A 22,512-nucleotide genomic window follows, 5' to 3' on the forward strand; every position below is an offset into this window, starting at 1 on the left:
TGGTCATGTTACTCTCCTACCTTAAGAAGAACACCAAAGTAATAATACAGTGCCAATACATGTAAGACTGAGTGCCAGCCAAGCATTATTAGTTCTTTACATATAGTACTATCTTATTGTCATATTTTATTTACCTCAGCAATTTCTCTACCACACCCATGGTTGTTTGCACTAGGTGCGCACTGGCCCCAGACCTTGGTCTTGTAAACCACCGTTTTCTTCTGTTCTCTGATATTTCATGATATTTGAACTGCATTGCAAGTCTTGTCTTTGTCAAGTAGGATTATAATTTGCCACAGAGTCCATAAGTAAAGAAGAATCAATTCACCTATTTCCAGAGTAATGTCAGACCACTAAGATTACCTGAAAACCCTTTAAGAGGAGCAAGATGGGAAGCCTTGGTGATGACATGGATGCCGTAGTCAGCTTTAGAGGCATTGATGTAAGGGGTGTGCTGTCACTGTAGCGAAAGGAAAGCCTTTCTAGCCATTCATCAGTGCTCTCCTAGTCCCTATTTCATGGCAGTTGGAATAAAAGAACTAAGCGTGCTATGAAAGCAATTTATTAAACATGAAGTAAATATATCAAAATAGACTTGTTTCTTTTCACATTTTTCTCCTTTGAAATTGCCTTCTTATGGATGAATGAATCCATTTCTCTTTCGTATCACAAATGTGTGACTCTGAATAAGATGCAGTGACTAATATATTCTTTTAAAGTTCTAACATGTGCTGCAACTAAGTTTAAAAATTCATTCCCTTGGCTGTTTCTTCCCTTTGTAACTAGAAGAGTTTTGAAAATACATTTGGATGAATTTTACTAGGGACATAGATGCATTTGTCTTTTTTAAAACCAAGGAAAAAAAGCAGATAAATAGTAATACCATTTTTTTGCCAAATAAATCAAATTATTTTTGTATCCTAGAGTTGTTACTTTTTTTTTTTTTTTTTGGCCAGTCCTGGGCCTTGAACTCAGGGCCTGAGCACCATCCCTGGCTTCTTCCCGCTCAAGGCTAGCACTCTGCCACCTGAGCCACAACGCCCCTTCTGGCTGTTTTCCATATATGTGGTGCTGGGGAATCGAACCGAGAGCTTCATGTGTAGGAGGCAAGCACTCTTGCCACTAGGCCATATTCCCAGCCCGAGTTGTTACTATTGGTTTAGGAGATAAGAGTTTAAAATGTGGTTGCCCTTAAGTCAGATAGGATATCATGAACTATTTCTAAGGTACATATAGTTTTTGGTTTAAATGAAGTGAAGAATAAGACATTAGCAACATACAGTTAAGATTATTACTTAATAAACATTCATGTTTACTTATGGAAATGTTTATTAATTTTCAGTGAGAAATTACTGCTGTCAAAAAGTATTTCCCAGACAGTTCTTTTCAAGCTATTACGGTTAATACCCTTCTTTCCCCATCTCAGCAGAGATGGTCCTATTCCAGGCTCCAAACAACTGTTCTTCTTGTGACCTTTCTGAGTTTTGTTACTTAAAACATGTTAAAGGAGAGCTGTCATTCCTCCATGTAAATTTAAATATTATTCATCCTCTTGCTGCAGGCAGTCAGGCAGTGTAAAATGCCATTTTTGAGACCATATCAATACCAAAGTTCTGTGGGATTGGAGAGAGGAGCAGTGGCAGAAGACAATTTACAGCGACTAGGGATGTGTTTTCAGGTTTGGGATTGTGTCTCAAGTTGTTCTTGACATAAACATCCAAGTAAAATAATCCATCTCTATCATTTCTCTGTTAGAGCCAAAGCATAGTTTTTAAAACTACATACATTTGTATCCACAATTATATTAGACTTCTGTCCATTTTTGTAATTCTTTTTAATATGTGTAGAAACTTTTTGTGTACAGAACTATCCCCAAATAATAACTACTAGCTTGGTATAATATGTAAGGCTGGAAAATTAGCAAGCTCAGTAATATTCCTTTCTATATGTCAAGGTAAGTGCTTGGAATTGAATCCAGGGCCTGTATAAATGTGGTAGGTGCTCCATCACTGAGCTATATCCCCAAGCCTTATTTCCATAATTTTTTGCAAACTGGGAAAAAGCTGATAGAAAGTAATTAGAAGCAAAAACATCGATTAGCAATACCAATTAACTCTGTTGTGATGAGTTAGAATCATTTAAAGTCAAAAGCCAATCTCCAGTGAGGGGTGTTGTATTAGTACTCCAGAGGCCCCGGTTTCATGCAGAGTTTGATCCAGTCTTCCCCCACCCCACCCAAGAAAAGACAATCTTCATAGGGGTTATTCATATTAAGATTGCCTGCCCATGCTTTGTTTATTAATTAGATGAGATCCAAGGAGAGCAATTGAGCATGAAGGGTATTTAGCTTATTAAGGAATGAAGAAGAAAACGTCCTACAGTTTAAAAAAAAAATCATTTTTCATTAATAGCATCCTATTGGGAGTATTTGGGGGAGGGGGCGGGGCTGGTCTGGGGCCTTGAAGCCTCAGCCTGGGCGCTGTCCCTAAGCTCCTTTTGCTCAAGGTTAGCACTTGATCACTTAAGCTACAGCACCACTTCTGGCTTTTTCTGTGATCAATTGGAGATGAGTCTCACAGACTTTCCAGCCTGGCCTGTCTTCAAATCATGATCCTCAGATCTCAACCTCTGAGTAGCTAGGATTATAGGAGTAAGCATGGCTTGAATATTGCTTTTCAAATAAATTAGCTTTATTTATCTAAAGAAAAAAAGTCTCATATGGGTTAGGTGGTTACCCAGTGATGACATAAAAGATGCCATAGGTACAAAGTAATGTGTAACCAAGTGTGCAGAAATATTTCACCATCTTTCCCTTGTTAAATCCAACTGCATTCTCAGTTTTCCATTTTATATTAGAATGCTGATTCTAATTTCTACTATCCTCCTCCTCCTTTGCCAGGGTTTTTGGTAGGTATCTCCTACAGAAGAAGGGCCATTTGTTTTTTCTCCATATTTCTGCCCACCTTACTTTTTTCTCTGTGTTATCACAGCATGCAGCATTTTTTCTTATCTGTGTTGCAGTCAATCTATGTTCTTTACCCTCTGACCCCTGAGATCACCAGTACATCTCAGAACAGTAATAGCCAAAGAGACAAAGTCATTGCTGTTGTGTTGAAAATTGTACCTAGTGTATATTTTGGTAAGCCCCCAGGAACATATAAGGCCATTAGGTTGTCAGATGATCGTCATAGTAGAAGAAAATATTGGAATACTTGAGCCAGAGTGTAAATAGCTGAGCCTTCCTTTTTCTTTCTGTCTTCCGTATGTAATAATAGAGTGTTTGACCTAAGCATTTCGCAATATGTAGAAAAACTAAGGTTTAAAAGTGCGCATTTATGCTGCATAAAAATAATACATGCATTGAAAATTTTTTGAGTTTGTGTGTGGGGAGTGATGGTGTTGTGTCACACTAACACTGAGACTTAGCACAAAGCCCTGGGCTCAAACCCGAGCACCAGAGCAAAATAACAAACAAAACCTGTGTCATAAAATCATTCTCCTCCTTCTTCCAGAAGGAGCATAAGATTAAGGATTCAAGGATAGAGGCATAAAATTACAGTGAAGGAGAAATTAAAATCTTGTTGGAGGGGAAGCTGGAGGCAGACAAATTCTAATTACCTCACATTTTTAAGGGTAGATCCAAAAACAGCTTTGAGCTTTGTAGTAGTCAACTCAAAAAGAAAAAAAACTTTAGGCAAGAACTCTACAATATGTATAAGATCAAGTACCTCAACTCTTTGAATGAGTTTACTAGTTTTTGTTTTAACAAAAATTCATCTCGTTTTGCTTTTATTCAAAAAGCAATACATATTTCTTACTTTAAAAAAAATCACTCTTAAAAATGGATGAAGGCCTATACATAATTGCCCCTCGACAGATAACTGGCCACACAAACACTCCCCTAAGTTTTTCTATAGTCCAAAAGAATGAATGGTTGGCCACACAACTCCTATTGGGTAATTTATATTCCAAACAATTAAAAAAAACCTCAAAAACAGTAGGTCAGTGTTATTAGCATTTCCAAGTTCTTTAAAGAAATATTACACTGTTTATTGTTTCGTGTTTGTGTTTTGGTTTTTGAGACAGGTTCTCGCTATGTAGTTCAAGCTGGACTGTAATTTGCTGTGTAGACCAAGGTGATCTCAAACTTGAGGCATTCCTCTTGCCTCTGCTTTCCAAGGGCTGGAATTACAGGCTTACACCTCTATTCCAAGATGATACTTTTTATTACCTTTAATACTGATACCTAATGTAACTTTCTCACATTTTTGTTGCTGCTGTTCCAGTACTAGAGATGGAAAGCAGATGCTGAGGCCTTAATTTTTTTTTCCATTACTCTGCCAGCCAGTAGGTAGTGCTGTTGTTGCAGAATAGTTAAGTTGCACAAAGCAACTTCATAGTTTGTGGCACAAAGCAAAGGGAAGATGTAGGATATGTAGACTGTATTTATTTCTCTGGACCCTGGAGTTTAAAGAAGTAGCAGAAAGAGGAAAAGTGTTAAGCTGTATTGTTTTTTCATTACTAAGAACTTTAAGTTCAACGTTTATATTTTGTAGGTTAATATCCTATACATTACCAGTGCACTCAAAGTCAAGGCAGATTCCACTTTTACTTGCACTTTTACTTTTCCTTGTACTCTATGTTTAGAAATCCTTATCTTAGAATAATATTACCATGTTGAACTAAAGTTGTTATCTCTTGATAAATGTCAATGAAAATTAAGGACTAACTAGGTAAAAATAGCAGAATGAATTATTTCTTTTGCAACTTTTTTTTTTTTTTTTTTGGCCAGTCCTAGGCCATGAACTCAGGGCCTGAGCACTGTCCCTGGCTTCTTTTTTGCTCAAGGCTAGCACTCTGCCACTTGAGCCACAGCGCCACTTCTGGCCATTTTCTGTATATGTGGTGCTGAGGAATCGAACCCAGGGCCTCATGTATACAAGTCAAGCACTCTTGCCACTAGGCCATATTCCCAGCCCCTTCTTTTGCAACTTTAACAAGGAAAATGGGACCAACTTTTCCTTTTCATGCTTCTGCAGCTTGCTTTTTAGTGAAAACACAATTTATTAAAATATGTTTTGACCAGTTTACTGGAGCAGGAAATAGTGGTAAAATTTATGTCATCCAACTGTAATAGTTATTAGCCAAGCTTAACATAGAGAAAGATTAATGACTGAAATAGTCTGGTGCTATATGAGAATTGCTCTCATCCAAATTTTCTTTCCTGTCTTTGTTTTCACTGTTGTGATTAGCCTCAAACGATCTCAAGCTCCCTGCTTCATGGACCTCTAGGTGGGAGACTGTGGAAGTAGGAAGAATGCTTACTTCGCTGACACATTTGAATTAAAGACTTGTTTTTCCTCTTGCTCTTCAGCCTTCCTAAGGACCCCTTGTTCCAAAGTGAGCAAGAACTTCTCCTCACTGAGTTTATTCTGCCTTTTAACACTGGAGCCATCCCCCAAGTTGAGTTCCACCCTTAAATCATAGAACACAACTTTACTTTGGTAACTTTATAACTCCTTGGAGTATACAACTATGGGGAAAATCCTCCTGATATTCTTACCAGTTATTCAGGAGCTTGTGAGCTTGTTTGACTGATTTGGGGAAGGGACAGAAGCACATACATGATGATCTTTATGCCATACACAAGATCTTTATTTTGTTTAGGGAACCAATATATGTATTTTGGAAGCTCCAAAGTGAAAAACGTGTTTGAATCCAATATTCTCAGGTCATCTTAGAGCCCTAAGAGTGAAGAAAGGTGTCCCCATGGAAGAAAGGGGATAAAAGGTGAGTGGTGATCTGGCTTAGAGAAGCTTGACTTAAATGGTGCTTTAAATTGAAACCTGGTTGAAGATTTTTTTTAAAAAAATTGAAAATGTACTGGTATCCAACCCCAATCAAACATTATGGAAGGAACTAGAAAAAAACCCACCCTTCCTTTCTCCTTTTACTTTTTCTCTCTCTATTTATTTTTTCCAGTCCTGGTGCTTGGCCTCAAGGCCTGAGCACTGTCCCTGGCTTCTTTTTGCTCAAGGCTAGCACTCTGCCACTTGAGCCACAGCACCACTTCTGGCCTTTTTCTGTATATGTGGTGCTGGGGAATTGGACCCATGGCTTCATGTATATGAGGCAAGCACTCTTGTCACTAGGCCATATTCCCAGCCCCTCTCTTTCTTGTGTCCAAGACAGAGGCTCAAATTTCTGTATTTGAGACTTGCTTTTGATCATTTCCTGGTGCACTACACCTGAGCCAGGCTTCTATCCACTGGTACTAGAAGTCAAACTCAGGGCCTCTCTAACTAGACACTCTCCTACTGAAGCCACACCCCTGTCTCTTTTGGAGGATACTCTTGTGTTTATGCATTGGTTGGCCTGGGCCACAGTCTTATTTATGCTCCTAAGTAGCTAGGAGGTATTTGTTGAGATGAGAATCTTGCTAACTTTTTATCCTGGCTAACCTGGAACCATAGTACTCCCAGTCTCCGCCTTCTAGATAGTTAGGCTTACAGGCATGAGCTATCAACTTACCCTGGACTTATTTTTTGTTGTTGTTCAGATATCTGGCACGCCTATACTACTATAGTTCCTGTTAAGTTTAGACTGTCACATTTCATTAGATGATTAAATGATATTTTTCTATATCAGATTAGATTTTCATTCATTAGTAAGTAGTGCCTGATCGTTAAATAAATTAGATAGATTAATGAAGGGCATTAGTGATTTCATGGATTCATAACTAGGTATGATTTTTTTAAATTAAGACTAATGCACCAACAAATACACTCTATTAATTTTCATTAAACTTCACATTTTAAAACTGTCATATATATTTTATGTTAGTAACATTAGCCAACAGGTCAGTCCTTGACTTTTGTATCATGTTTGAGCTAAGCTCATGCTTCATAGTTATCATAATTTTATAATTCTCCAAATTCTAGTTATATTGACTAGTATTTTAATTCTTTCTATTTCTCTTTTGACCCTTCTGTTGAGAGTCCTAAGTGTTCAAGATAGACTTTTCAAAATGACAAGCAAATACTTGTTTATCTGTTTCTACCTCACTATGCGTGTTAATTTTGAGAAGAGAGATTATTAATTATTCCCTTTTCTATTAAAGGTGTACTACATTGAAACTTGTTTTCTTTATTTAGAAAATGTTGCTGCAAAATGATTTTCTTTAATCACTATCATAAATTTCCTATTATTTTGAAATAGTCTTTTAAAAAGTATTATTTCTATGTGATACATTGTAAACCCTGTTTAATTTGGCTTAAAAGTCATCTTACTGTTTTCCATGCATTAAGATATCTTCATGTCATAATTCAGATATACTCGATGCAAAATTACCTAAAGTTAGTGTCTTGTGACGTTTTGTTAAATGTTCAAATTCTCTATTATAAACAAATTTTATACATTGAAGTTTACAAAGAAGGATAGAGTATAGTAAGTGAGCATGGTACTCTTCAGAATTAATTCCTACATCCAGTCATAAATCATGAAATTAGCTGCACCTCTTTCAGTTCTTCAAAATGTATTGTCATGAATTTATCATTTGAGGGTTGTTTTTTTTCCTTTTAATTGTTACCTACTTTTTGGAAGAAGGCCAGTGTACATTTTCAGGGATCAAAAATTCTTGGCACTTTAGGAAATAAATGATCAAGTTATTTTTTTCATTATTTAAAAAAACATACTGTATTCAATGTTTGATTTCCTTAGTAATGGGAAAGAAGGGAATGTAATAAACAGCAGACATTACTAAGATGTATACACTTGATTTGGGAGTATAATCAGAAAATCTGTTCAGTGTTTTGTTGTAAATCTTACTACATGAGTGCAAGAGACTGATATATTTGTGAGTTGAATGCTTTTAGAACTTTAAATTTTGTGTGAATATATTATTAGTATGAAACTTTTACTAACAGTAAATAGGAGTTTATTGTCCATTTGGAAAGTACAAACACAAATTTTCAATAACTTTTTTTCTTAAATCATCATATTATCTTGTTTCAGACTTGAGTTTTACAGATTTTATTTATGACTTTTGAAAAATTCATAAAGTCAAGAAAAATTCATCCTTCAGTGAAGAAAAGAATACCGATGTGTTGCTAACTTGACATAAAATATTTTCGTTAGTAATAGGAAATTGGTTACTTGGAATTTTTCTACTCTTTCCAGATCTAGTTTAAGACCTTTTAGCTTTGGGAACCTGAGGAGCCAAACTTTAATATGTCAGACATTTTAGAATAACCCAGCATCATTGTATAATTTCAGACTTTTCTACAATAAAACAAGCTGCAATTTTTTAAATGAGAAATCTGTAACTATGGGGAATCTAATAAAGTTTACCTGCTGAGGTAGTGCTCCATGCTCATATAAACATGTCACTTGTGTCAAGTTATAGAATCATCAGGTTTTCAAACAAGAGTGCCTCATTTAGTCACTACAGGAAAATAAGAGCTTATAATGTAAATAATAAATTAAATCAACAAATTAAAATAACAAAATAAATAATAATGGCTAGTAGCTGTTAATAAAATGTTAGCTTTTAATTCAATATTTGTAATTATGCTATATAAGCTTTGCAAAAGATAAATGTAAAATCTTCAGTGGAAAAAAAAAGAACTAATGGTTGCAAGTCAGAAAAAGTATTCTACTCAAATGCCAGCTCACCTCCTTTAATCAACTGTGTATATTTGGATAAGTCAATCACTCCGGCCCTCTCTTGCCTCCCCTACAAAGGTTATCTAAGAGATGAGAGATAATATATGAAGGCAGTCAGATATTGCTTGCCCCATAGCCGGCTCTTAAGAAATGGAGCATGGGGGCTGGGGATATGGCCTAGTGGCAAGAGTGCTTGCCTTGTATACATGAGGCCCTGGGTTCGATTCCCCAGCACCACATATACAGAAAACGGCCAGAAGTGGCGCTGTGGCTCAAGTGGAGCAGGAAGAAGCCAGGGACAGTGCTCAGGCCCTGAGTCCAAGGCCCAGGACTGGCCAAAGAAAAAAAAAGAAATGGAGCATGGGCTGGGGATATGGCCTAGTGGCAAGAGTGCTTGCCTCGTATACATGAGGCCCTGGGTTCGATTCCCCAGCACCACATGTTCAGAAAATGGCCAGAAGTGGTTCTGTGGCTCAAGTGGCAGAGTGCTAGCCTTGAGCAAGAAGAAGCCAGGGACAGTGCTCAGGCCCTGAGTCCAAGCCCCAGGACTGGCCAAAAAAAAAAAAAAAAAAAAAGAAATGGAGTATGCTGCCTTAGAGTGACCAGAGTCACACTAAAGTTTGTCATATTGGAAAAAAAATGGTTTTCATTCTAAAAGTTACTATTTTTGCACTTGTAATTGCTCATTTTTTATACAATGCTTCATGTAACAAAGTTTAAAGAGAACGATGGAAGGGGTTGTACTTATAAGTTGACATGTTGAATTGAAACTTCTTTGTACATCTATTTAAATATAATTTCAAAGTAAAAAAGTACAGATCTAATATACATAGTCAGTGTTCTTAGCTTTTAATAGCTTCTACTTTTTACACTGTATGCATTAACACTTCTAAGTCTCCTTTTGTGTGTACAATTCAGTCTTTTATACTTGAAACTACCAGATTGCTTGCTGCCACTGTGAGAAAGGGCCAACAGTGATTGTTACCAGCAAGGACTAATGCACTTCATGCACTTCATCACCATTCCTTCAAGCAAGGGCTCTTATCAGACACGAAAGGGTCACTAAGACTCCAAGATGGCAGTACATGTAGGTAGTTAAATTGCTAATCGTGTAATCCTTAACCTAGCCATTTTGGGGGAGAACAGGGGAGATTGGTTTGTGAGTCCTAGGGCTTAAACTCAGGGCCTGAGCTATGTCCTTGAGCTTTTTGTGCTCATGGCTAGCACTCCCCCACTTGATCCACAGCTCCACTTCAGGAATTTTGATGTTTAATTGGAGATATGAGTTTCATGAATTTTCTTGCATGGGGTGACTCTGAACAGCAATCCTCAGATCTGAGCCTCCTGAGTAGCAAGGATTACAGGCATGAGCCACTGTTGCGAGACCCCATCATTCTTTTAACTTAACTTCTTGTTTAACTTGTTGGTGCTGGTATTAAAAGTAGGGCATTGTTCAACTTTTCAGTGTGTAAGAACATCCCATATGCAGAGAAAAGGGAAATTGTTTCCAAATTAAAGCAAAAGGTAATATACTTTCCTTTTTTTTTTCTTTTCTTTTTTTTTTGCCAGTCCTGGGCCTTGGACTCAGGGCCTGAGCACTGTCCCCTGGCTTCTTCCCGCTCAAGGCTAGCACTCTGCCACTTAAGCCACAGCGCCACTTCTGGAAATTTCCTATATATGTGGTGTGGGAAATTGAACCCAGAGCTTCATGTATATGAGGCAAGCACTCTTGCCACTAGGCCATATTCCCAGCTCTCCTTTCTTCTTTTCTTTTCTTCTTTTTTTGGTGAGTCTCAAGAATTGAACCAGAGCCTTGAGTGTGCTAGGCAACCTCCTGTCCACTGAGTTTCATCCTCTTATAAACATATATATATATATATATCCATATAAACACGTTATATTTACTTTTTTAAGTTTACATATATATGTGTGTATATATATATATATATATATATATATATATATATATATATATATGGTGCCAGTCCTGGAGCTTGAACTCACGGCCTGGGCACTGTTCCTGAGCGTTTGTGCTCAAAGCCAGTGCTTTATTATTTGAACCACAGTTCTACTTCTGGCTTTTTGGTGTTTAATTGGAGATAGTATTCTTACAGACTTTCCTGCTTGGACAGACTTTGCACTGTGATCCTCAGATCCCAGCTTCTTTTTTTTTGGCCAGTCCTGGGCCTTGGACTCAGGGTCTGAGCACTGTCCCTGGCTTCTTCCCGCTCAAGGCTAGCACTCTGCCACCTGAGCCACAGCGCCCCTTCTGGCCATTTTCCATATATGTGGTGCTGGGGAATGGAACCGAGAGCTTCACGTGTAGGAGGCAAGCACTCTTGCCACTAGGCCATATTCCCAGCCCAGATCCCAGCTTCTTTTTTTTTTTTTTTGCCAGTCCTGGGGCTTGGACTCAGGGCCTGAGCACTGTCCCTGGCTTCTTTTTGCTCAAGGCTAGCACTCTACCACTTGAGCCACAGTGCCACTTCTGGCTGCTTTCTGTATATGTGGTGCTGGGGAATTGAACCCAGGGCCTCATGTATATGAGGCAAGCACTCTTGCCACTAGGCCATATCCCCAGCCCAGATCCCAGCTTCTTGAGTAGCTTGAATGACAGGTATAAACTACGGGTGCCCAATTTATGGTGCCTTTTATATGATGATCAACAGTGGTCAGTTAAAAAGTGTATTTGTTGTAATTTACCCTTAACTTCATAGGAAACTAATTAACCTAAAAACTAAAGGATTGCACATATCTAAGAGACAGACCCAAATTCCAGCCCCCAAAGATAGCATTAATTAAGCATTATAGATAGCATTGTAATTAAGGTTGGATGGCAGGTTCGTTGGAAGGACACTAGGAGACGAGCAGGGGACGGTGGTGCTGAGGAGAGGCCCCCGTCTGCAACAGACCCGGCTCAGGGCAGGGGTGGGTCCACAGCTGGAGGGATCCCATCTATACCTTATTGTCGGGGCCTCTGAGGACCGCTCTCCTCACTTCTCCGGAGGAGATGCCCAAATGTTGGAGTCTCTAGGACACCTTTCCCCCTATCTCCCGGGGGAATGCCTGAACCCCAAAACTATGAAAGAGACTCAGCCCTACCCCTCCCACCGGCAGAAGGAATAAGGCGTATCTTTGTGGACTTTGCTGAGTTGAGGAGAAATGCCGAAATCCCTTTCCCCGCCAGCCCCCCTCACGTGTCTGATGCAGGAAGAGAATCCCGGGGAGACAGCTTGATGGTTGAATGGGTGGGGAGACAGCTTGATGGTTGAATGGGTCTCCACCGGGGAGGATTTATTAGGATGAAAAAGGCAGAAGGGGAAGGACTTGGGGTGACTGACTGATTGGCTGACTGGGATGCCCATCAGGTGATGTCATGAACCTTCCTCTGTGGGCGGGGACTACAGCCCCCCCCCCCACACACATGCCAGGCCCCGGCCATTAGACATGTGGCCAAGCCCCAGGGCTTCTCTTCCTGTTGAGGCCGGAAGGTGGGAGGGGCTCCCTCCCACACTGCCCCAGGGCTGGTTGAAGGGCAGTGAGAATCCCCAACACGTTATATTTATGGAATATAATCTATGCGGTGTTTTTTCTTTTTCTGTTTACAGTGGTGAGGATGGATCCCAGGGCTTCTCACATGCTAGCTCAGCCTTCTGCCACTGACCTGTCCCTTGGCTATAAAGTATTAATGACAGCCCGTAAGGTGGTGGAACAAAGGGTGATTTGTATTTCTAATAATTTTCAGTATTTTCTTCAGTGAATGTGCAGTGAATGTTCTGTTTATTAGTGAGTTACCTGAAATTAAGTTAAATAAGTTCTCATAAGCCTTAATCTCTTTATTTATAAAATGAAGTAATGTGTGTCTTGTGACGCTGTCAAATTTAAAGGAAATTATTTATAAAGTTAAAAGTTAGTTCAATGTCTGGAACATGGTAAACATACCAGAAATTTTTGCTTTTATTTTTTTAATTAAGTAACCTTTGGAATTTTAGGATTCTCCCCTCCTCAACTTTAAAATATTATTGTGCATAATAGAATGTTGTGAAGTGAAGGGTAAACACAGTCCAGGCAAGCCTTTAATATTCATCAGTCAATTCCCCGTCCACAGGAATTTCTTACTGGTTATATTGGCTCCTGTGTCTTATAAAAGCACGTGTTGCTGGGCCTGCTGTGTAGGCCAGTGTGTACAGTAGTATGGTTTCCCATGTGTGATCTATGAGATGACTAGGTCATACAAAAGAACACAAAAATTTTAACTTCTGTAAGTAGTTTAATGTATGTATGGACCAATATAGTAAGTGTTTGAATGGATATCTTTTAGGACAGAAAAAAACAAGTGAATTTGAAAAACATTAAGGATGTGATACTAAAAGGCATAGTAAAAAAATTGTAAAGATTGTACTTAAATGAAATTTAGGACTTGTATTTTTTAAATGAACATGCAAAACTTATTACATTATGAATGATGTGAGCATGAGATTCCAGGCTTAGGACGTTCTGCTCTAGAGCTTTTTGTCCCAGTTTCCATATCCTATCTCTGAAGCTCAGTAGAACACACCACATTTGTCCTTCACCTTAATCTCTGTCATCTACACTATACCTGGGATCTCTCCTTTTTTTGTTTTTGTTTTTTGTTTCTTGGCAATCCTAGGGTTTAGACTAATCACCTTGAACTTACTAGGAAGGCTCCCCACCACTGAGCCACACCACCGGCCCTGGCTTTGCTTGTTACTTTTAGATTAGGGTCTCTGTTCCTACCTGGCACATGTTTGAGCTGTGATTTACCTGCTTTAAGGTTCCTGTTGTTACTGGGGACAAAAGCTCACATGCCTAAGTCCAGCTTCTCTCTATGACGATAGAGTCTCAAAACGTTTTTGCCCAGGCCAGAGTAGAACTCTGATTATCCCAATCTCATCCTCCCATGTAACTTGCTTGCTTCCTTTCTCCCTCCCTCCTTTCCTTCTGCCCTTCTTTCCTTCCTTTCTCCCTCCTTCCCTCCCTTCCATTTCCTTTCTTTTGTCCTTCCTCTTTCCCTTCCGCCCTTCTTCCCTTCCTCCTCGCCTTCTTTCTCTCCTTTCTCCCTTCTTCCCTCTTTCCCTTCCTTCCTCCCCTTCCTCCCTCTTTCCCTTCCTTCCTTCCTGACTGCCTTCCTTCCTTCTTTCCTTCCTCCTTTCCTTCCTCTCGCTCGCTCTCCCTCCCTCCCTCTCTTCCACCCTTATTCCTTTTTTTCCTTCCTTTCTTCCTCCCTCCCTCCCTCCTTCCCTTTCCTTCCTTTTGTCCTTTTACTTCCTCCTTCCCTCCCTTCTTCCCTTTCTTCCTTCTTTCCTTCCTTTCTCCCTCCCTCCTTCCCTTCCCTTCCATTTCCTTCCTGCCTTCCGTCCTTTTGTCCTTCCTTTTCTTCTTTCTACTAAATGGACTCAATAATTTTCTAAACAAATGAATATGAAATCTGACCATTTTTCAGGGCAATTGGCTTTATGGCAGTTAGCTTTAATTATTTTATGTTTGAAATACTGTGGTTTTTTTTAATGTTTAAGTCTACATTGATCCTAACAATCTTTTTGAGTTCAAACTTATTTTGACTATTTCAATTATATTTAATATTGTTTACTGTTAAGAAAAACAAACCAACTATGCATTAGTTTACTTAGGGCTCATTGAGCTCACCAATATCAAATTATTATTGTTACTTTAGGACTAATTAGGCATATATATATTAAATGTTTTGTTATTAACTTAATTTCTATGTAAATTAGACCTTACAATTCACCACATGAGTACATATTTAAATTTACTTTATTCACTAGGAGGGAATTTTTTTTGCTATGATAAGTAGGGTTGTCTTTACAAATATTGCACGAAAGCACAGTAGAATAAGTAAATATGTGGTTTATGCATAATTTCTTACTAAATGGGAAACATAACTTTCATTTCCATTTCATAAAAATTCATAACATCCTGTATTAGGTTCCCAAGAATGCAGTAGTTTTAAAAGGGTGGGGGACCCTATCTGATGATAAAGAATTTGCTTAATAAGTCATGTGTGTTTTTTGCCAGTACTAGCACTTGAACTTAGGGCCTGCTGTTCTGGCTTTTTTGCTCACAGCTGGCACTCTACACTTGAGCCATACCTCCAGCCCAGCTTTTAGATGATTATTTTGAGGTGGAATCTCAAGGATTTTTCCATCTGGCCTGGCTTCAAACCATAATCCTTCAGATACCAGCTTCCTGGGTAGCTAAGATTATAGATGTGAGCATCTGCGCTGAATGAGATGGGCATTTTTAAAGTCCATCCTTGATGTCACCTATTTGTAAACAGTATTTTACTCAGTGCTTTTCAAGGAGTTAAAATAGCTCATAACTTGCTCTTGTCTTTTTAATAGATCCAACCAGTTTTTGTCCCTGTTATTTATATTCACTTGAGAGGTAGTGACTTGGGTGGACTATAGATTTCAGCCAATAGTTTGGTGGCTTGGGCTTTCCAGAGTACTGTGGGGACAAGATGGCAGCTTAGTAAGGGGCATGAATATCCTTTGTCTAGGCCAGCCACAGTGGCTGCTCGTGCTGTACCTACTTGTGAATTTGTTGAAGAACAACCATTGATTATTAAATTTTTTTTAACAATTATCAGTGTCCTGAAGGATCAACTGGCCTTTCCTTTGTTGTTTTGCAGCCATCTATATTCATTCTACCAAAAGTAATCTTATATGCTACTGTAGAGATTTTTTTTAAAAAATTGCAGTACCGTTGTTAAGATATTGCTTTTGTAACATTATTTTTTCTAATTCTTTATATATATTATTATTAAGTAGTTGTACAAAGAGGCTACAATTCCATAAGTCAGGCTATAAGCACAATGCTTCTTGGTGTCACTCCTTTCATCATTCTCCCCATTTCCCACTTTCTATCCCTACTCTTAAGTTACATTATTGTTGTTGTTGTTGTTAGTCAGTTATGGGACATGATCTCAGGGCCTGGGAGCTCTTCCTGAGCCTCTTGGTGCTTAAGGGTAGTTAATGCTCTACTTACTACTTGAGCCACAGCACCACTTCCACTTTTCTGGTGGTTAATTAGAGATAAGAGTCTCAGGGGCTTTCCTGCCCGGGCTGGCTTGAAACCCTGATCCTCAGATCTCAGCCTCCTGCGTTAGCTAGCCACTGCCACCCGACAAGTATTATTTTAAGTGGAATTTATTCTTTTCCTGCTGGCTTAATTTTTTTACCATAGGAAACTTGTATGCAATATCAGAAATGGTATTATTTATAGTAACTACTGTGTGATAAGTTTATTTAAAGTGCATTCATCCCTCTTGTCTTACAGGACAAACTATCCGAGAGAAAAGGATTATGGAAGCAGCAAATAAAAATGAAGTAGACTATGAAGTAGGGACCATACCAACAGAATGGGAAGGTAAATTTCTGCTTATAATAGAATATTCTGAGAGGCAAATCATGTAATGTTACATAAAATTAATAAGAGCATATATAATTTCCTACTTCTCTTTATCACTTGAATCCCTAAAACTTTTTTCATCAGTCATGGGGTTTGAACTCAGAGCCTGAGCACTGTCTCTCAGCTATTCTGTTCAAGGCTAGTGTACTACCATTTTGAGCCACAGCGCCACTTCTGGTATTCTGGTGGTTAATTGGAGATAAGAGTCTCAAGCACTTTCCTACCTGGGCTGGCTTTGAACCATGATCCTCAGATCTCAGCCTCCTGAGCATCAAACTGTTTCTAAACATTGCACATGTGTCTCTGAAATTTGTGGAGAATAAGGTGAAGTCAGCAAAGAAAGCTCCTTAGGTACAAAGTCTAAGGAGGCACCCACTGTCATTTACTGGTTCTGTACCTGTGCAGCCCCACCCCTGGAATCCTGTTTCTGGCCCATGAACTTGAAGAAGGAACATAGCTTGTTTTTCTTTTTTGTAAGTTTTAAAAAAAACATTTTCTGTAGAGACCTTTGGGATATTTGTGCACCTCACAAGGACCCTTTCAGCTTACCTCCTGTTTAGAAGGTGGACAGTTGATCCCTATCTTAAGACTTGGAATTAAGATAAAAGAACCAGGGAAGATAAAACAGTAGCTTCAAGTCTCTCTACTTGGCTGGAACATTAGCATATGAACTTGGTAGTGTGTAAGTAGCTATCTTTAATATACAGGATTAAAACATTTTATTTAATAAAAGTATTCTACATGGTGGAAATTTTGTTACTTGCAACTAAAAAGAGCCTTTCCTGAAACACTAATGTCTATCGTATATGTCACTTAATACTAACTAGGTGTTTACCCAAATGCCTGGTATTATGCTATTACCTTAGAGTCATTATTGTGTTTGACCATCACAACAATCCTGTAAGACAAGGCTTATACTGTAGTCATAGCCATTTAGAAGAGCAGAAAAGTTAGGGAAATCACTTGGGTTTTTTAGCTCCATACATGCAGACATATTGCTTGTTGGTGGGCATAGAATGATAGCTTAAATGTAGCAGTTGTAAGTATTGTGTACATTTATGCCACTGTGTGAGTATAAAAATCACTCCAGTGAAAATATCTTTTCCATTCCTGCTTATTAGCAATACAAGTAGTAGAACTATGGAAAAAGGGTATAAATATATATGTGTAGACAACAGCATTTTTTCCTAAGAAATACAGACTATAAATTGGCAACTTCTAGAAGGAATAATTGAGCCTTCTTATTTTAACAGACTTTCCAGCGTTATAAGCTACATTTGCAATTCTTATGCCTTCTTATAATGAGCCTATTTTGTCATTTTCCCAATAATAGTATAGAATTAAAATGCTTATAGAAATAAATTAAGTTATAAATAAATAGGTAATGACTCATTTTTCAGCCTTTAAGACTTTCAGGGAAATAGAATGAAGTTTTAATGCTTCTTATGACTGTCCTGATCTAATAATTCAGCATAACTGTCCCATGGGGCTTAGTCTTAATACAACTGTATCAACCAAACACTGAAATGAAAATTATTTTTACAGTAGTACACACCAATTAAATATAAAAAGTAAGAACTTACATCATGAAGAAAAAAATCACAACATAAACACAACACTATATGTGAGGAGAGGAGAAGTTTGTAAAGTAAATAATGTCAATACCAAATGCATCTCAAGGATTTTTTCTATCCAAGAGAATATAACTTGACATTTTTCAATTATTAGTAGCAGAATACAATTACCTACAAATTACATATTCTGTTACAACGAGGATTCAACACTATGCCATTTCATTCATTTATTTAGCAACCATCTACTGAAGATATCTGCAGTCATGGAGCCCACATTCTAAGGTGGGAAAAAGACAAAGGAGATAACTAACGGAACTGTATAATATAAATATATGTATAATAAAGCAGAGAAAGAGTGTAGGCTTTACTATATGTACATCTGCAGGAATATCATGCAGATAATCATTATAGGAGCATTCCTAAAGCAAATGCAGAGCCCTGAGGCAGAAATACGCTCCTATGCTTCAGGAATAGCAAGGAAGCCAAAGTGACCAGGTAGAGCCTGAGAGAACCTAACAGGATATAAGTTTGGAGAGTTAACAGGATGCCAGGTTGTGAGGTCCGATGGAGTATTGCAAGATGCAGATACATGCAGTGGTGAAAATGCATGTAAATTTGCTTTAAATTCCTTCTTTTCTTATAGCCAACAAGGATGAAAAGTCTTCAACAAGACAGGTGCTTCATTTTTGTGCATTGTAGCCATCTAATCACATACATCTTTTGACTTTTGCCATATTTTCATGGGTAGCAGTAACTCATGGTTCTGCCTTTACTCCAAGGAGTAAATGCCTGGAAGTGTGGGTTTGGGGCCTACCTTAAGAGTGTTTTCTATACACACAAATGTGAATGAACCTAAAGCTGTGAGTTTACTCAGTCCTGCTGACTACATATAAGCCAGAGGCAAAAGAGTAGATTCTATTTATAAAGCAGAACTAGTCTGCAGTCACAGAAAATGTTATCAGTCATTGCTGGGGGCTCTGAATGTAAAAGAACTTTGGGGGAAGGTGATAGAAATACTCTATGTACATATTTGTCAGTACTTGTGAAATTATACAATTAAAATGGCTTCTCTGTATTTAAAGTATATCACAGAAAACTTAAGAATAAAGAACAGTAACAACTGTGAACTTCATAAAATTTGGTAACTTAAAATATTCTAACTCACTCTAAATTAATGTGACTAAGAGGTCAGTAATTCATAATATATCGTAGGAAGAATTTTTCACATTTCAAAAATGTACTTTTATTTATATTTATCAGTTTTTAGGAACTATCAACACTCAACTAGTAAGATTTTCTAAAAGATGAATCTTTATCTAGTGAATTAAATGACACATTTTAATGTAATCAACTGTTGATAACTTTTCCATAATTTTGATTCTGTTTGCCTACTAAATCTGGTCATAGGATATTTCATTTGCCATTGACTATTGCAAGTGCTTCTGAAAGTATTTTGAACATTTCTTGGGCCTTTGGAAATTTGAAGAATGTATACTTCTAGAAGTGTTTTCTTATGTGCTTCTTCTAATCTCTTTGTGATTAATAGGGAACCTAACTTGCATTCTCACTTTTACATTCATTATGGTTTGTTATGTTCCAATAGGAGTTCAGTGAAAGTCTCATGCATACTGATAAGAATGCAAATGAACACTGATGCAAGATATAAACTGTCCAGTTACCTTCCTAAATAGTTATTTTATAATGAGGACTGATTCAAAATCTACCTTACAGATATAAGTAGCAATAGCAAGATAATTATATAGTTTATAACCGGACAGAGGTTCTGATTCAGATGTTTTGAGGTTTAAAAAGTACTTATTTCAGCCAGCCACTGGTTGGTCAAGCCTGTAATCCTATCTACTCAGGAGGCTGAGGTCTGAGGATTGGAGTCACAAGCCAGAGTATGCAGAGAGATTTGAGACTTTTATCTCCAATTAACCAGCAGAATGATGGAAGTGGAGGTATAATAATCAGTGTTGAGTGAAAAAGCCAAGTGAGAGCATGAGGCCTTGACTTCAAGCTCCAAGTACCAATACAAACAAAACAAAACAAATATAAATGATTTAAAACTAGTGCTTTTTCTATTCCTTCTTCTTACTAACCTTTGTCTACTTTCACCATATTTCCTGTTGCTTTATAATAACCACTTGAGAAAGTCTGTATCAGATTATATAATAAATGAGTGATCATTGAACATTTTTTGCTCTAACCTTTACTGGAATCAAAACAAACAGTAGTGTCATCAACCATCATCTTAAGCAAGTGCTTGGTTATTGTAGAATCATAAATATAAAAATTTGTCTATTTGTAAAGTCAATATAAAGTAAATATTGGTAAAGGATTAATAAAATGAAGGGAAAAGGAAGTCTTTATATATTTTCATAGTATCTCATGACTATGAATAAGTATTTAATACATTCGGGGCTGGGAATATGGCTTAGGGGTAGAGTGTTTGCCTTGCATGCATGAAGCCCTGGGTTTGATTCTCCAGCACCACATAAATAGAAAAAGCCGGAAGTGGTGCTGTGGCTGAGGTGGTAGAGTGCTAGTCTTGAGCAAAAAGAAGCCAGGGACAGTGCTCAGGCCCCGAGTCCCAAGCCCCAGGACTGGCAAAAAACAAAATTAAATTAATACATTCAATATTTAGATTTATTGCACTCCCACATTTATGAATGAATATTATAAACAAACCAGTAAATTTTAGAAAACACATACTAGTTTTCTCAATTTCCCTATATAGCATTAGAATTTTTTTAAATAATAATTTGAATTCATTTAAAGTATCTTTTTCCAGCCTTCCAAAAAACTGGAAATGTTGTTTTGTAGATTCATTGTAATAGTAATTGCTATTTTTTTTCTTATACTAGCAAGTGTGCATTACATGATTTTACTTTTTCATTCTGATGTTATCATCGGTGTTTCTAGTCTCTGAAATGTATGATAACTATTAAAGAATGTAATAACTAAGAATGATATTTATTTTAGAAAATTTAATAAAAGTATTTTTGTGTTAAGATATATAGTTGTTGCTAAATGGGTTATACTTAATGGTAGTCCTAGCCACAGGGGTTAGACTTTCTCTCTAAAGTATCAGATGGTAAGTATTTTAGGATTACAGATCACTTGGTCTATTACAGTTACTCTTTTGATATGTACATACCAGCCATAGATAGAAATAAGTGGCTATGCTTCAATAAAATCTTATTTATAGACACTGAAAATCTGAATTCCACATAATTTTTATGTTATGAAGTACTATTCTGTTGGGAAAAAAAAATTTTGAAATGGGTGCCAGTGACTCATCCCTTTAATCCTAGCCACTCGGGAGGCTGAGATAGGAGGTTTGAAGTTTGAATCCAGCCCAGGTGGACAAAGCCTTGAGATTCTTATCCCCAAGTAACCAAGGGGAGGTATGGCTCAAGTGTAAAGTATTAAATTTGAGTGAAAAATGCACGTGCACACACACACACACAAATCAACTCTGGTGCTAGAGGTTGGCTTCATCTGTCTGCGTGTCCATTATATCTCCAATACTTCAAACCATATAGATGTTCAAAAAGTTATCTTTTACCATGATTAAATAAAATGTTCAAATACATTACAGAGAACTGGAATTTAAGTACTGTTTTTCTTTCTAGCTTGGATTAGAAAGACAAGAAAGACTCCACCAACTATGGAGGTAAGACTACACACCGGAAGTATTCAAACACAATGTTTTGGGGGCTGGGAATATGGCCTAGTGGTAAAGTGCTCACCTCGTATACATGAAGCCCTGGGTTCAATTCCTCAGCACCACATATATAGAAAAAAGCCAGAAGTGACACTGTGGCTCAAGAGGTAGAGTGCTAGCCTTGAGCAAAAAGAAGCCAGGGACAGTGCTCAGGCCCTGAGTCCAAGCTCCAGGACTGGCAACAAAAACAAAACAAATAAACAAACACAATGTATTTATAATGCTCTAGTTCTCAACTAAGAGTTTGAGCTTGCAAAGACACATGAAGCCATGACACATCTTCCCAAAGTATTAAACTCACTCCACTGAAAATAATTTTAAATATTTTATAATAAAGCAATACATTAATATACTAATTAATATTGCTTAGTACTAATAAAATACTGTATAATAAAGTAGATGTGCATTTTATGGAATGTAAGACAATTCTTATACATTTTAAGTGAATTATTAAAATAATATAAAAACAGTTTGTAAGCCATGTATGATAGCACATACCTGTATTTGTAGCTATTCATGAACCCTAAGTAGGGGAATCATGAGTTTGCACCTAGCCTAGGCAGCTTGGCTCAGTTTTGTGGGTTGGGGTTTTTTTTTTTTTTGTTTTGTTTTGTTTTTATTATTCTAGTACTCTGTCTGGTGAACTCAGCCCGGTGCTGTCACTTAGCTTTCTTGCTCGGTGTTGGCACTCTACCACTCAAGCCACACCTCCACTTCTGGAGATTTGCTGGCTAACTGGAGGTAAGCATCTCATGGACTTCTCTTCCTAGACTGGCTTTAATCCTCAGATCTCACACTCGTGAGAAGCTAGGATAACAGGTGTGAGCCACTAGCACCAGATTTCAAAATTTTTTTAAAAGGTTGGGCTATTATGTTAGCTTTTAGAGCACTTACACATCATGTGAAAAGCCCTAGGTCAATTCCTACAACCACAGGAGTAGGGGAAAGGGGGACCTTGTATCAGGTGATTTTTCCTGGCTCCAGGAATTTCTCTTCTGATATACATGCTGTGGTTGGAAAGTTTGAGAGACACTGAATTACCTGGTCTTACCTAATCATTGCCCTTAGTTTTATATATTTAACCATATCAAA

The 22,512-nt window shown here is 37.7% G+C and overlaps 1 protein-coding gene across 1 annotated transcript in view; it reads left to right on the top strand.

The window, feature by feature from the left end:
- Window positions 1–22,512, top strand: part of Ndufaf2 (NADH:ubiquinone oxidoreductase complex assembly factor 2) — a 114,741-nt gene that overhangs the window by 57,656 nt on the left and 34,573 nt on the right. The window contains exons 2-3 of the mRNA XM_048368100.1: window positions 15,985–16,074; window positions 21,329–21,369. Of these exons, the coding sequence (XP_048224057.1) occupies window positions 15,985–16,074; window positions 21,329–21,369 (131 nt within the window). The remainder of the gene's footprint in view (window positions 1–15,984; window positions 16,075–21,328; window positions 21,370–22,512) is intronic.

The sequence above is a fragment of the Perognathus longimembris genome, chromosome 19, assembly GCF_023159225.1.
Source record: "Perognathus longimembris pacificus isolate PPM17 chromosome 19, ASM2315922v1, whole genome shotgun sequence".
Taxonomy (NCBI): Eukaryota; Metazoa; Chordata; class Mammalia; order Rodentia; family Heteromyidae; genus Perognathus; species Perognathus longimembris.